At 41.8% G+C, this 14,631-nt stretch overlaps 1 protein-coding gene across 3 annotated transcripts in view; it reads right to left on the bottom strand.

Annotated features, from left to right (window-relative positions):
* The window catches only part of SUSD4 (sushi domain containing 4), a 75,811-nt gene that overhangs the window by 24,183 nt on the left and 36,997 nt on the right, over positions 1-14,631 (bottom strand). For all 3 annotated transcript variants that reach the window (XM_083496111.1, XM_083496112.1, XM_083496113.1), the window contains exon 3: positions 5,931-6,143. In XM_083496111.1, the coding sequence (XP_083352237.1) occupies positions 5,931-6,143 (213 nt within the window). The remainder of the gene's footprint in view (positions 1-5,930; positions 6,144-14,631) is intronic.

The following is a 14,631-nucleotide window of genomic DNA, read 5'->3' as shown; positions in this document are numbered from 1 at the left end:
TGAGGCTTAGTTTGGTTGGGATTCCCAGTTTAGAATCCCCCATACCTTTCAGGTGGCAAAAAGGTCAATTTATTTAAATTGCTCCCCCTCAGACCTCTTCCTAGGCCAAATCAAGCACGCATAAGCCTCAGGTTCCATTGACTTGCATGAGGGCTGGTCCTTTGAAATGTTCCATAAATCTTAAAAACAAATCAAATATTTTTTTTTTTATTCAGAAAGAAAAGCAAGGTAGAGCAAGGATTCCTATCTTTTCTGCTAACTTTTTTCCCCCAACCTCCCTAGGCTCAGGTGACACATACACACCAGGAGTACACAGCAACATTTTGTTGCAGAGCCACACTTGCTTGTAGTCTAATATTTTTAAATATTTTTAAATACAGTAGATAATAACACAACCACTTAAGAAGTGCTTGCAGCATGTCAAGTGTTACAAAGGATACTAGGTGTTCTATGTCGGCTCTTACTAAACTGTGCCTGGTTTTTTTTTATCAATTTCTTTTATACATTATATTTCTATTGCATTCCTTTCTCCAAATCAGCCTTTGAGAACTACAATAGTCAAGTAAGGTTATTTAGACTGAGAGGTAACACAATTTGCCCAAGGCCACTCAGCAGTCTTCTTAGGCAAGTGGAAACTGTGAAACACAATTTCCTCACGCACAATGCCAGCACTCTAGCCCACTGCATTATGCAGTGTGGGGAGGATATAGGGCATGGACTGTATCCACAGCAAGCAGTGGGGAGGGGGCACAAGACCAAAGAAGCAAAACTGAGAGAGGAAGAAAGCACAGCATCTTTGATCTCAAGAGTGACATATACAGACCAACTGTGAGCAAAAACATCAATGAATACATCACTGACTTGTGGCTTGCTGTTGTCTTGGAGTCTTGCTGTTCCACAAATAGACATGGAACACAACTGAGGTGAAATATGAGATTTTCATTTTCAAAAGCAAGAAACATTGATCCTGTTATACAATGACTTCACTCTCATTTATTTCAGATGATGGCTTGTAGATTGCACCATTTTAATTGTGTGGATGCTGGCCAGAAACACTGCTTCTTTCACTGAGCTGTTAGTGGACTGCCATCCCTGCAAATAGCTTCTGCCATTAAACCAACTTCAAAGCTTCAGCCAGAGGAGACTTGTTCAAGGAGGAAAGTCTGCTGAACACTTATGTACAAAGGATGAAACTGTACAGTTTGTTTTTTACCCAAGACTCTAAAATATTTGGGGGGGGGGGAACCTGTAACTACTAGCTCCCACTTTAGCAACTGGGGTAAGTAAATACATATTCTATATGGAACAGTTCAAAGTTAAAACAGAAAATTTAAAACTCCTCATTTGCTGAAAAGATGCTTAGCCCCTCTATTTTCTCAGTAAACACACTGTTGAAAGCCCAAAACACAATCTCTAAGCGGCAATGGAAATGAATATTAACATGCTTTTCTCTAGACTATTTCTTTTAACTATGATATCTGTGCCTTAAGATATGCAAGAAGCAAAACAAAACAAACCCAGCTTTAGCAGATCAATGTGGTGCTTACCTTTTAACAAAGATAAACAGAGAAAATGCAAGCTCTGAAATCCCCAAGTGTAATATTCTGTTATGACAGAAGTATAGCACTAAGACATCCAACATTAACGAGCCTGAGAGGTACTTTGCACATTGCATTTTGCACATGACCTAGTCCACTGTGGCCTTGCACAGAGCCCTGTTTGTCCCCCCTTCTCCCACTTATGGACGTAAGTAACACAAGGGTTGTTAGGGAATAATAGGTCTGTGTGCATCATTCATATGCCCACTCAGCCATCCTCTGCTGCCTCATGCAAGTTACTTGTGTTCCATAACATGCATACACACAAAAACCAGAGAAGGGGGAGGAAGCAACAGCAAAGAGAGAATCACAATGTATAGGGCTAGTGAAGAGGAGAGACATAAGCAAAGCAAAACATTCAAATTCTGCTCCCTCTAAATAATAAGTTGAGTCAGGACATGAGTGCTGCGAGATTAGTAAGTGCAAATATATTGTGTTTTCTGTTTCCCTGTAGATTGATCACACTTGAACTATTTACACAACACAGATGCTTGTACCTCCTGTCCCCTCTACATTTGAAACTGCTCAGAAAGGTGTGTTTTTCTGTCAGTGAATAGAAGCAGTATAAACCCCCAGCTTCTTTTAGTCTTAACAGGAGCATAGCCAAGTTTGTGACTTGAAAAGCAGTAGCATATGTTAGTTTGCTATGTTGTCAAATCACCTATTTGCCTGGTTTTGGCTCATGTTTGTAATTTGAGACAGCATACCCAACTGAGTTCCTTTTCTGGGAGTACTTTTCTCTGGCTAAGAAAGTAAAAAAAAAACACAATGCTTCTGAGCTTGTGCAGTGCAATTGTCTTCCTAGAACGGGTTCCTTGTATACTGAAAGGATTGTAGCAAAGCTAATGTTGTCCCACCCAGTCTTGACATATCAAGTACCAGAACTGTTTGCCCAATAGACATTTAGTGCAGAATTTCCATACTTTGTTCACTCACTTTTTACAGGGCATCTGTCTGACGTACTGATGTTTCCCCTATGCTCATTCCATACTCTGCCCCCCACCCCCCAACACAAGAAAATCCAACTTTTAAAAGAATAATGGAACAGTCACACAATCATCCCAAGGGTAGATTGACATGGGTTGGTCCAAGACATTTTGGAGGCTGCATTTTCACATGCAGGGGAAAGTCCCTAACTCACTGAGGGTTTGAGACCCATCGGCTACCCTCACCTGGTTTAGCTGGCCAGTCAAAGCAATTTCCCAAGGTGTGGCTGCTGCTGCATGCTGACAGCTTCTAAGAGCCACAGGTGAGAACTGAGTGCAGGATGGGGACCAAAGGTGTACAAACTACCCCAGAAGAAGCACAACGTGACCCCCGCCAAAAGTAATGCCCCTCCCCTAACACCCAGACACCCTGAAAATGTACTGCAGGATTATTCCTAAAAGGAAGAGTTAAGCTCAAAAGTGTTTATTCCTGATATAACTGGTATAGATACCATGGTTGATAGTTAGCGTTAAAATCTATTAGCAATCTATCAATGCAGCTCAATTTGTCTTTTAGGTATTCTTCTACCAACGAACCCAGGATATGGTTTGATCAAAAATTTACAAGCCAATAGTAAGACCTCGTGACCTGTATGTGTTATCTAATCCAGACAACTACAACTAATCCAGAATGCAGCAGCTAGACTGGTGATTGGGAGTGGCCGCCGAGACCACATAACACTAGTCTTGAAAGACCTACACTGGCTCCCAGTACATTTCTGAGCACAATTCAAAGTGTTGGTGCTGACCTTTAAAGCCCTAAACGGCCTTGGTCCAGTATACCTGAAGGAGCGTCTCCACCCCCATCGTTCTGCTCGGACACTGAGGTCCAGTGCCAAGGGCCTTCTGGTGGTTCCCTCGCTGCGAGAAGCCAAGTCACAGGGAACCAGGCAAAGGGCCTTCTCAGTAGTGGCACCTGCCCTGTGGAACACCCTCCCACCAGATGTGAAAGAGAAAAACAACTACCAGACTTTTAGAAGACATCTGAAGGCAGCCCTGTTTAGGGAAGCTTTTAATGTTTAATAGACTATTGTATTTTAATATTCTGTTGAAAGCTGCCCAGAGTGGCTGGGGAAACCCAGCCAGATGGGCGGGGTATAAATAATTTATTATTATTATTATTATTATTATTATTATTATTATTATTATTATATCAGATTGTTTAAAAATGCTGCTGTGGGTTTTGCCACCAATATGATATACAAATTTGTCTTATCAGTCGCGGCAGAGGATGTGGTTCAGTGTTTTTGGCACTGCAAATAAGCAAATGTTTGCGTTTCCTCATTGACAGCAAAGCATTGGTGGGAGGCCAGGAGGGGGCAGCACATGCTCACACTGAGAGTAAGTGGGGCCACATCTAGGCGCCTAGAAGGCTGGAAGCAGTGGTTTTTTTTACTTGTTAAAAATATGCAATCTTACATTGTGAATACGCGGATACATCATTTGCCGCCCCCGCCCCCAACCACTTAAGGATTCTGCATATACTGTATGTTGCTTCATCCTTTACCTTGATACTATATGACTTCCAGTGCCAATGCCTGCAAAGGTGTGTGGGCATAGACGAAGAACAGTGCACAAGTGCAAAGCAAAACATAAATAAATACCTTTCATGAGATTACTACCACAGCATAAAATGCACAACCATCATCCTAAAGAAAAAATGTCTTCTAGGCCTAAGAAAATTTGATTCTGTTGTCCTAGAAGCTTCAAATTTATGCCTTTTTGTTTTGCCTTCAGAATGTAATAATGTGGAAAACAAACTTAGTATGCACACAAAGCTTGCTAACCTGAAGCAAGAAAGATAAAGCGTAAAGTGTGGCAAAGAATCTCAAATATAGTGTCACTGCCATGCAGCTAATGATCATGGCCGAAAGAAAATAGAACCACCTGCAATCCCAAAATCATTGGGTTCTACACATTATTCAGCTGATAAAAACAAGGAAGGCTTCTGGTTCTGATTGACTTCTTTGAAGAGCTGGTACTCCTCGTGATTTCACTATTCTCATAATACACTATTGTTTGGCACTCCATGCTACTGATGACAATACCTTGTCATTCCCCTCTTTTGAACCATCACAAATGTCCAAAATATCTATGCCAATTTTGCTTTAGCCAATGGCAACTTGTAAAATAAACATTTCACACCTCCAGTTAGGCCAATACCACCTTGTTGGCAGCTGCAACACAAGGAGGAGACTTAAAACATGACAATACTTAAAGTGTCACAGAGAAGGAAAAACAGGTTCCCCACCTCTTTGCCCCACGCCCACCCCCAATGTTCAGTTGATCTAATTTGCTGCAAATGCATGTATTGCTCATGACAAGGGCTTGATCAACACTATTAAAATACATAGCAAGCGGATTCTTCCAGCAAAATGGTATCTGAACATTTTTAGTGGTGTGTTTATCCATGTTTGCACATTCATGCACAAACACACTAAAGACAGCCCATATTTTTAAATTTCTTGATCACAACATTATCACTGACAAGCACCCAATAAATCAAAGAGCTGGAGTTTTAGTGCATGTTGTTTAATAAATGGTGAAGCTTTTCCACGGACAAAGATTTTTTCCAAAACTACTGCTGGCAAGAGCCAGAGTTAGACCAGCAAAAATTGTCAAATATGTCTGAAGCAGAAAATGAACATAAGAAAATTGAACTAATTACATACAAAAGAAAACAAGTTCTTTTATTCCCACAGATGTGCTCCTAAATATAGAAGTAAAATTGCATTATTACTGCATTTTATAATCTGGCTGCCATTCTTTTCCGAACCCAAATGAATAATTTACAACATCCCCCGCAATACATAACTGATTTAATACTCCATTTAACACATACCCTTATCATCATTATAAATTTAACCATAATGCCCAGTAAAACATAACATTAAAATTTTACAAAGAGCACTCATTTGTCAGAATAGTAATTAAATACAACTAATAACATCAGATGAACTTTTCATCTGTTCATTAAGATGTATCAAGAGACTCCTGAATCTTCTGCCCCAATTCAGAGCCCACCAAACATACAGGGATAAGAATGTACCAAATTTGTCAGCACACAACATTCTTTATAAATATTTTAACTCTAATGATTGTTTGCTCAAGAGGAATTGAAGGTTTTGCCTGGGGAACCCAGGATAACCTGGAATACTATTGGTCGGAATGAAAATGATATTGCATGTATTGCCTGGATTCAGCTAGGTCTCCAGTTTCCATTTGTTGTAAAAAGTCTTCTCAGAAAGAAAGAAAAAATGAGCATGATCCTGTGAGCTGGAAGCAGAGATATGATAGAAATATGGAGTTTTCACAAGCAAAGTCTGTCGGCAGTAAATAGACTTACCTTCTTGGAGGCACACGGGTTTCTCGCTTGGCTTCCAGCTGAGGGAGCCGTTGAAATGTCTCTCACAAAGCTTTTTGGATGGGCCCTTAAGCCTGTATCCTTCTTGGCAATGGAACCGGACTACTGAACTTTCAAAGAAAACACCTGCGCCAGGCATCTTATATCCATATTCAGGGAACCCAGGATCAGCACAGGCATGGAGTTCATCAAAACCTACGTCAACAAAGAGGCAAAATATTTGATGTTTGGTCAGAAATGTAGACAGTGTTCTTCCCATCTCCAACATCTGCCAAACTGAGATTCCAAGGCAATGTTACAGTCATACTCATTTCATAAAGTGACAAGTGGGGTCTGCAATAAAATACCGCTGCTAATTCCCAGGTTACTCTATGTGTTAACTTTGTTTTGCCAGTATACAATTCTCTCCACTACCAGGCCATTTTAATCCCATCCCCAGCTTCCAGCCTTTGTTTGCTAAAATTACATCTTTTCAAAAACGGTGTTCAAGGCAGTCAACAGCAGTAAAATACAGATCAACAGGGTTTTTTAAAAGCAAATAAAATGCATCAATGAAACTAATGGAGACAACAGCCAGTTTAACAAATTTCAACACATTTACTCTGGCTGTAACAACTTAATCAAAGCCCTGTCTGACTAAGACTATCTCTGTCTGTTGGTGGAAGCTCATTAGAGAAGAGGTTAGGTGGGTCTTCTGTGGTAAGTTGCCTGTAGATGCAGCTACCAAAAAGGTATTTCTCTTGAGTTTCCAACAAATGAACCCCAGCTTTTGGTGGGAGAGAAAAAAGAGCGTCCCTCAAAGATCTTAAAACATGAGCAGGATGAGGCTCTTGCAGAAGAATATGCTCTTTCACTGCAGCAACTTTCCCTCTGATCCCTCTCTTTGCTGACTGCCTTTCAAAGGCTTTTTCTCATCCACAGACATTGAACCCCTGACCTCAATAACCCCTCCCTTGAACTCTCTCCCAGGTTTCCAACTCCATGTTTCTCCTGCACCCACCCCCATTCTGACCTAACTTTTTGTCTTCTGCCACATCACTTTTAACACCTGTCAGGGGTTCAGGAGCAGAGGCGAGGGCAAGGGAGGAAACAGAGAGTGAAGGGGAGGAGTCCGAAGGAAAGATGAGCGATGACGACGACCCGAGATCTCCGAGTCTTTCCAGTGAATCGGAAGATTCACAGAAAGGAGCGCCAGTGACCAGAGCAAGGGGGGAGCTTAGGGGGACACCCCAGGAAGAAGGGACAAAAGGGGGTTCAGAGAGCAGCAGTTGGAAATTGGGGCCAACATCCCCAACAGAGCGCAGTGGGGAGGAAGGGCGCCAGGCATCGGGATCAGGCGGCTCGCCGCAGGGGGGAGGACATGAGTCAGGAGTGGCCACACCTCCATCGGAGAGAGAAGAAACGGTCAAACGGAAAGTGGGAGGTTGGGCGTGCGCGCCAAGTTCAAATGCACAGGAAGGCGGCACAGTAAGCAGCCCGGAAAGGGAGCCAGGTCCTAAAGCCTGCCACAAGGAGACAGAAGGGTCCGGGGGGTCAGCGTCAGAAGAGTCCCGGAAGGAAGAGACCACGGGGGGCAGAGGGACTCAGAGAAGAACGGTCAGGAGGAAAAGGTGGAGTAAGGCTAGGGTATTAAGTTGGTGTACAGGAGGCGGGGACTCAGACGGAGCTTCGCCGGTCTAGCTTATAAGACGTAGAGTTGCGCGCTGCAGCTTGGAAATGGAAACTGTAAATCAATAAAGACTTTTATACAGTGAACGCTGGCTAGCGTGATCCTCTGTGAGCTCGGATCTGGAAGCAGCTCTGACAACACCAAAGTTACATTTTAGAAGTCTCCCCACCTTTGCACACATGTACATCCCCCCACACACAGCAGAGGTAGCAATGTGCAATGCTTGTGGACTTCCCATGTACATCTTAGAGTAGCAGCAATTATCATCATATAGGATCCTGCAGACACTGTTACCTACATACTTACCCTGGTACCCGGATTTCAGCCAAGTGTTTTGTTCTACAGTACAGTTTTGGTTTCCTGTCAACAGCAGATTTCTGCCTGACTTCTACCAAGCTGCAATGGAAGCTGGTCCATTAGGGCAAATGTGGCGCCATCCTCAGCTCACCAGAGATCTCTCTGCTAAGCTGTCTCAGAGCCTAGTTTCTAGGGCTACCTGAGCTTTATTTAAAACCTGGGCTGGAAATACTCCAGACTCTGGCAGGCTGAGTTTTTGAGCAAAGGAAAAGCAAACAACAAAAAATTGTTTTTGTGAAACCTAATGTAATATTAGGAAAGTGAGAAAAACAACCATAAAAACAGTATGTTGACATGTTAAACTCCAGAGGTAAGGAACAACTATATCAAGGAAAGAAGGCTGGAGTTACAGCAGTTTCTTAGAAGGCTTACAACCAATTGCATTTTTACTCTCAACCAGAGAAAAGAAGAGCTCTTCTCAAACTGATCTTTCTTACTGCTGCCCAGAAAAAGGAAAAACAACTTCATTTGTAGGAGGAAAACTCAGTTAAAGGTGCAGAGAGGGCCAATTGACACAGCTACCAACCTATCTATTGTTAAACTGGCAATTCAATTGTTTAACTAAAAAGGTCAGAAGACCTGCATGTGGGCCCATACTTCATGCACAAAATATAATGTTGTGACGGAGACTAAATCCCTGTGATTCTTGCACTTCAAAAAGGAGCTGATTGCAGCGCATTGTGTGATGCATGTGTTTTGCCTCCAAGATTGACCCACCAATGCCTGAAACCACATACCTCCGCAGTAGCCTCTCTGACCACTGCCTTTAAAGCTGACAATTCTATGATTCTATTATGATCTAGTTGAGATTCTTGCATTGCAAGGGGTTGGGCTAGATGACCCTAAAGTCCCTTCCAACTCTACAATTCTAGATTCCATTAATATTCTCTCTGTGTGTGAAAATCCCAATGTGTCTATGCCCATATCAGATAGGAAATTCCCCGATTTAAGCTGGGAGAGTGATCATGCTGCTCAGGTTTATATGCTGGATTTCATGCACATTCATATAACCTCTTTCCAAGTGTCACTCCTCTGCATGGGCATCAAGCGGCCTCGGAGATGAGGCAGCTGCACTACGTGTGAGCAGGGAAGGGAAGCAAGATAAGTGGCAGACCAATCAGGGGAGTAATATCTGTAGTGTGGTAGGGTCAGCAACATGATTCAGTGCCAGGCTTCGTTTTCCACTTACATGTTAAGATGAATTGCCAAGGGACAACCTTTTGTAAAGTATAAGGTGACAACTGCTTTATGAAGCTTATTTCAACATACACAGTGGAGGTTTACAAAGAAGCTTTACAGGAAACGAATAAACCCCCAGAAAATGAGACAGACAAACTAAGCAGGTGCTGAATGTTAAACAGCTTCACAACTGGCACAGCAGGAGGGCAATTAATGCCAGTGGGGGAGAGACCTGGAAAGTTTGAAAGCTACCAACTTCTGACTTTTAATGCTTTGATTTTGAATGAGATGTATCCTAGGGGCTCTCTATTTTCTGCACATTAAGCATCTAGAGACACCAAGGGAGAAAAGTATCACAGTGGCTCAACACAGAGAACAATTTTCTCCCAGACACCCCACCCCCCAAAAAAGTCTGTATTGCATGGTACAAGTATCAACAACAACAGAAAATCCCACCACCACACCAGGCTAACAGCTTAGAGAGGAACATCGGTCCCCCAATGTCCCCAAGTGCAAATGATGCTGAAACAATTAACTTTAACCAGGATGAGGATATAATGTTTCCTAGCCCTAGGCACATAAATTCTCTGGTGTATAAAACTGGAATCCAACATCATTTGAAGAGCCACAGGTTCCCCACCCCTGGGATAGAGCCTTTTTGTCAATTCATAATCCAAGGTCACAGTTTATTAATGCAGATAGTGTCACATTTATATAAAGGTCAGCCTTAGAAAGAAGTGTCCAATAACTTATAGCTGTGTGTGTATATGCAGTAATGTTTTTCATATGTAGACTCCTCCAAACAAAATGCAAAATATGACCACGCTGGACTTCATAGAACTTGAATAAAGGCAATATCAACACAGATATTTTTTACAGTTTACAAAGTAGTTAAAACTCAAAGAACCTCAGCTTGCCAAGAAACAGTATTAGCAAGGCCAGTTACTATTCAGAAGAGAAAGATGCCTGCAGCAATCTTGAAATACATTTTTAAATGGAAAGAAAAGAGGAGACTGCTTGGATAGGTTATCCACTCGTGGGTGTTTCTTCCTCCTCTTTTCCCCTCTGAAACATAAAGCCTGCCTGTTCTGTTAAGCAATTCACCAAAAAAAAAAAGATAAAATGTAAATATAAATGCTTTTAAAGCTGCTAAGTAGTCCCAACGTTAAAGTCAGTTATCATAACAAACCCTTAAAGGCCACTAAACATGAACTACATTAAAGAAATGTAACATAAAATGGGCTGCTGCAATTCTTAAAAGTCTGCTCAGGAAAGAGATAGTGTCCTTCTAGAAGAATACAACATTGTGAATAGTCACTGTGGGTCACCCCCCCCCCCTCAATATTTTAAGTTTTAATATAATTATCAGTATCTGTACTTTTTGCTTCTAACATGACTGCTTACAGTTTGCCTATCACTCTACAACCATGTGGCTCTACCTGCCAACTCAAAATAACACTGTGTGTATCTGATGAAGCAGACTCTAGTCACCGAAAGCTTATGCCATAATAAATGTGTTAGTACTTGTGGTGCATAAGTAACATGGCTACACTCCTGGAAATTCTTAAACAATCTAACTTGGTGCATATTTAATTTTCAAATGAGGATTTGTACATTTTGCTCCAACTTAATCCAGAGAAAAACACAAACAGATGCCTCTTTAAAGCAGCTTTGTAAATAATCTCAGAAAAGTTACTAACCTGGGGGGAAAAACCCAAACCCTAGCCCACTCAGAGGCTAGTAGCCTATATTTTTATGCTGGCCTCAAAGAAGAGAGGCCCCTATAGCCAGCATGGAAACACAGGATAATAGCATCTTACCAAGATAGTGATATAGAAGAAAACTTCTATCAAATAGGCTGGTCGAAAAGGGAAGAACTGAGGGATATTTCCTTCATTGACAGCCAGGACAGAAACCATATGATTCTATCATTCCTCCACCAGTCCACTCACTCACCCCTAGCTACCTTGCTAGTTTTTACATAAGAGTTCACTGTCAGAGGGTCTGAAGGTCTTTGTATTCTTTCTCAAAATTCCATCCTAGATACGCCTCTCACATTGAAAGCATAAGCACCTGATCCAGTGTACACCAAGGACCATTTTGCAAGAATGACACATCCACATATTTGCTATGAAAGCAGGCCAGCCCAAGATGTTTTGCCGCCTCAAGTAGACAAGCAAATGGTCCCCTCTCACCTACAAAACAAGGTGCATAATACCCACAGCTGACCAAATTATTCTGGCATCTGGGGCAGAATAACTTTTCCCTGGGAGTGAAAACAAAAAAAATAATAAATGGTTGCAAATTGGCTGCCCTTTCATAACACCCAAAATCAGATACCTCCCTCTGCCTAAGGGTAGGACTGGCACTGGTGAAAATAACACTAATGATGCACTTCAGAATATATGAGATACTCTTATCTGTACGCAGAGATTACCACTACATAGGAAAAATATAATGTGAAGCATTGGGTGTGAAATAGAGGATTTGAAACTAGCTTCCCACCCATACTGCTTGCTGCATTTATCTGGTGCAGCTAGTTATCATGTGTGATGAAAGATAGAATTTTTCAACATATCAGGCATCCTATTACTAAAGATATCCTGAAATGATGATAGTATCAAGATATCAGGCTTCCATTTTATTTAGCAGCACATTTTTACCATCTCAATAACCTTCTTTCTATCCAATCATAACAGAAAAAATGTGCTCCCAGTAATCAGTTTATATAATGTTATGACATTTAGTGCTTTTCACTGACTGTTCAAAAGCCTCCTCCTATTGCTCATCAGCAAATTCAGAAGAGTTAAAGTTTGAGCAGCTCTTTCACATTAAACATATTAAATTAACTCCAGTGTTAGTGTAAAGGCCTTGACATCTGTTGCCCTGGTCACTATAGAACATTTTTAAACCAGCCAAGAGAATTTTCAGAGATAAGCTTTTGAAAAGAACCATGGAAATGTTGTAAGCATGAAAACTAATTGAGCTGGTTCCAGCTGAAAAGCCTTATCTTGCAGGGAAGGTTATATCCAGCTAGGCAAGAATTGCTTTAGAACCAGGTCTGAATCCATTTCTCTGTAAACTGATAGAGAAATAATACAAGTTTTTATTCTATTTTCCGGAACCCTTCTTGTTGCTGTACTGAACAGCCCATGACCTACCGACAGAATAAAAACTCACAATATCAACTGTAAAAGCCCTCACAATATTATAAACTTAGAACTGGGTTGCTGTTTGTTTATCTACTGCTACAATGCTTGTAATCTAAAGAGGTTAAAAGTAATGTCAAAAACCCTTAAGGATAATAAATATAAAATCAGCAAAATTAAATAAGAGCAGTAGTTTTCTTCCCTAAAAGGTAAAGGTAAAGGTAAAGGACCCCTAGCAGTTAAATCCAGTCGTGAATGACTCTGGGGTTGCGGCACTCATCTCGCTTTACTAGCCGAGGGAGCCGATGTTTGTCTGCAGACAGTTTTTCTGGGTCATGTGGCCAGCATGACTAAGTCGCTTCTGGCGAAACCAGAGCAGCACACGGAAAATGCCATTTACCTTCCCGCCGGAGCGGTACCTATTTATCTACTTGTACTTTGATGTGCTTTCGGACTGCTAGGTTGGCAGGAGCTGGGACAGCAATGGGATGGGAGCTCACCCCATTGCATGGATTTGAACCACCGACCTTCTGATCGGCAAGCCCTAGGCTCAGTAGTTTAGACCACAGCGCCACCCCTATGTAACCACAAAAAGCGACAGTTGAACAATGTCCAAAGACCATATCAGATCCAGCGGCCACACAGCAGCATCTTGACAACACTTCCCTCCCAGCAAAGGATGGAAAATAATGGCTTAAAGTTAGAGTACAGTTCACACCTGTAACTTTTTCAAAGGATTTTCATTTTCCTTAATATTTAAGGATGAATGTCTGTGTTTGCCATTTTCACATTCATTCATTCATTCATTCATTCATCCATTCCATCCCATTTCCATATTACTCTGTGAATGTTTTTAAAAATCTGCATGAAAAATAATAATTATCTCAATGTATGAGATACAGCCACAAGGTGACTACATTTAAGTGTGTTTGTGGTAAAAAATATTTGTGGAGGCTTTATCAAGAGTGAAACTCACTTTTTTGACAGCCCAAACAGAGAAGAGAAGCTTGAGGGTTGAGTAACATTAGCTTTAAGTCTCTAGAGACTGACTACAGAGGAATTGTGAGACTGCTATGATGTGATAGTCAGAGCCCCAAGAGACAATCCTCATTTTCAAAAAAAGATGGGAAGCAAAGACATGTATCCAAGGCAATTCTGTCACCCTTAAGAACAAAATTGTGTAGATCTGAGCATTGTCCATCTTTCTACTTGCCAAGGGTTCGCCTTGGTTGAACCCACTTTCACAAGCAAGTTTTCTCTGAAACCAATTCAATTTTATTTCTTAGGCTTCCAAATTCACCTGGCCTTTTTTCTCTGTTGCTCTGCTGTGTCAGGAAGCATAGGCTTTGCTGCTGACAGCAGGACATGATCTTGTGCTCATGCTTCTCATATTCACTCAGTGTACACTGCAGCTGCAGGGTTACCTCAGATCAACTTGGAACAAAATGCTGCAGAGGGACTACAGCAGAAGGGGCACAAATGTGCGGTGTGTCACACTAAAAGAGAAAGAAGCCATTAGAGCCTCCTGAACAATAGCAAGCACTAAGAGCCCCTTCTTTTAAGCATGCAGATGCAGAGCTCTCTGCCTCTGGGTGATTTTCTCCCTCATTAGGGACATTAGCTGAAGTGCCCACTTACAGCTATGACAAGAAAAAGGACAGACGTGCACAGATTGGCAAGCTTTTCCTTAGGTACTGAATACCACACTTACCATTTAATCAGAGAAGCAACTTCTGCAATTGCACATGTGTGTGCGTCTTCCACACCTATTCCTTAGGGGCTTCAGTTACCTACTGTTACCTGTTTAAGATGCAGGCATACAATAACCCTGTTTAAGATGCAGTTTGCTTACCTCTTTTGTCAGATGACTTTCTGGGATGGGTCTGGCATTAGCAAGCACAAGGAGGATGGCTTTGGCTATATTATGGTTCGGAAAACCAAGACTGAGGTGGGATGAGCCATCCAGCAAGATTGGGACAACTACAGGGCTGTTTATAGGGTAGCGTGAATAACAGGAAATAAACAAAGAGAAACAAAGGAATAAGAACAAGGCTGCAAAGCTTGGTGTCGGCTATTATTAGAGAAATGTAGGCAAGAGCCATTGAATAGAATGCCAGTGGCTTCTTTTAATCCTGCCACCACCCCAGCAAAAAAGGGAAAAAAGGCTCAGGAGGTTTAAGGAAGGAGCTGGCATCTCCCTTAGCAAGGGAGTCAGAAACTGTGAGCCCCCAGAGTCATGCATCAGAATGAGTGTCAAATAGGACCTGGGCTTAGATTCCTGCCTCAGCTGAGAAACTTACAGGGTGACCTTGAGCCAGTCACTCTGCAT

This window comes from Podarcis liolepis, assembly GCF_965112155.1.
Source record: "Podarcis liolepis genome assembly, chromosome: 3".
NCBI lineage: Eukaryota > Metazoa > Chordata > Lepidosauria > Squamata > Lacertidae > Podarcis > Podarcis liolepis.
Note: the sequence above shows the minus strand (reverse complement) of the source record. Positions and strands in the feature narration are given on the sequence as shown.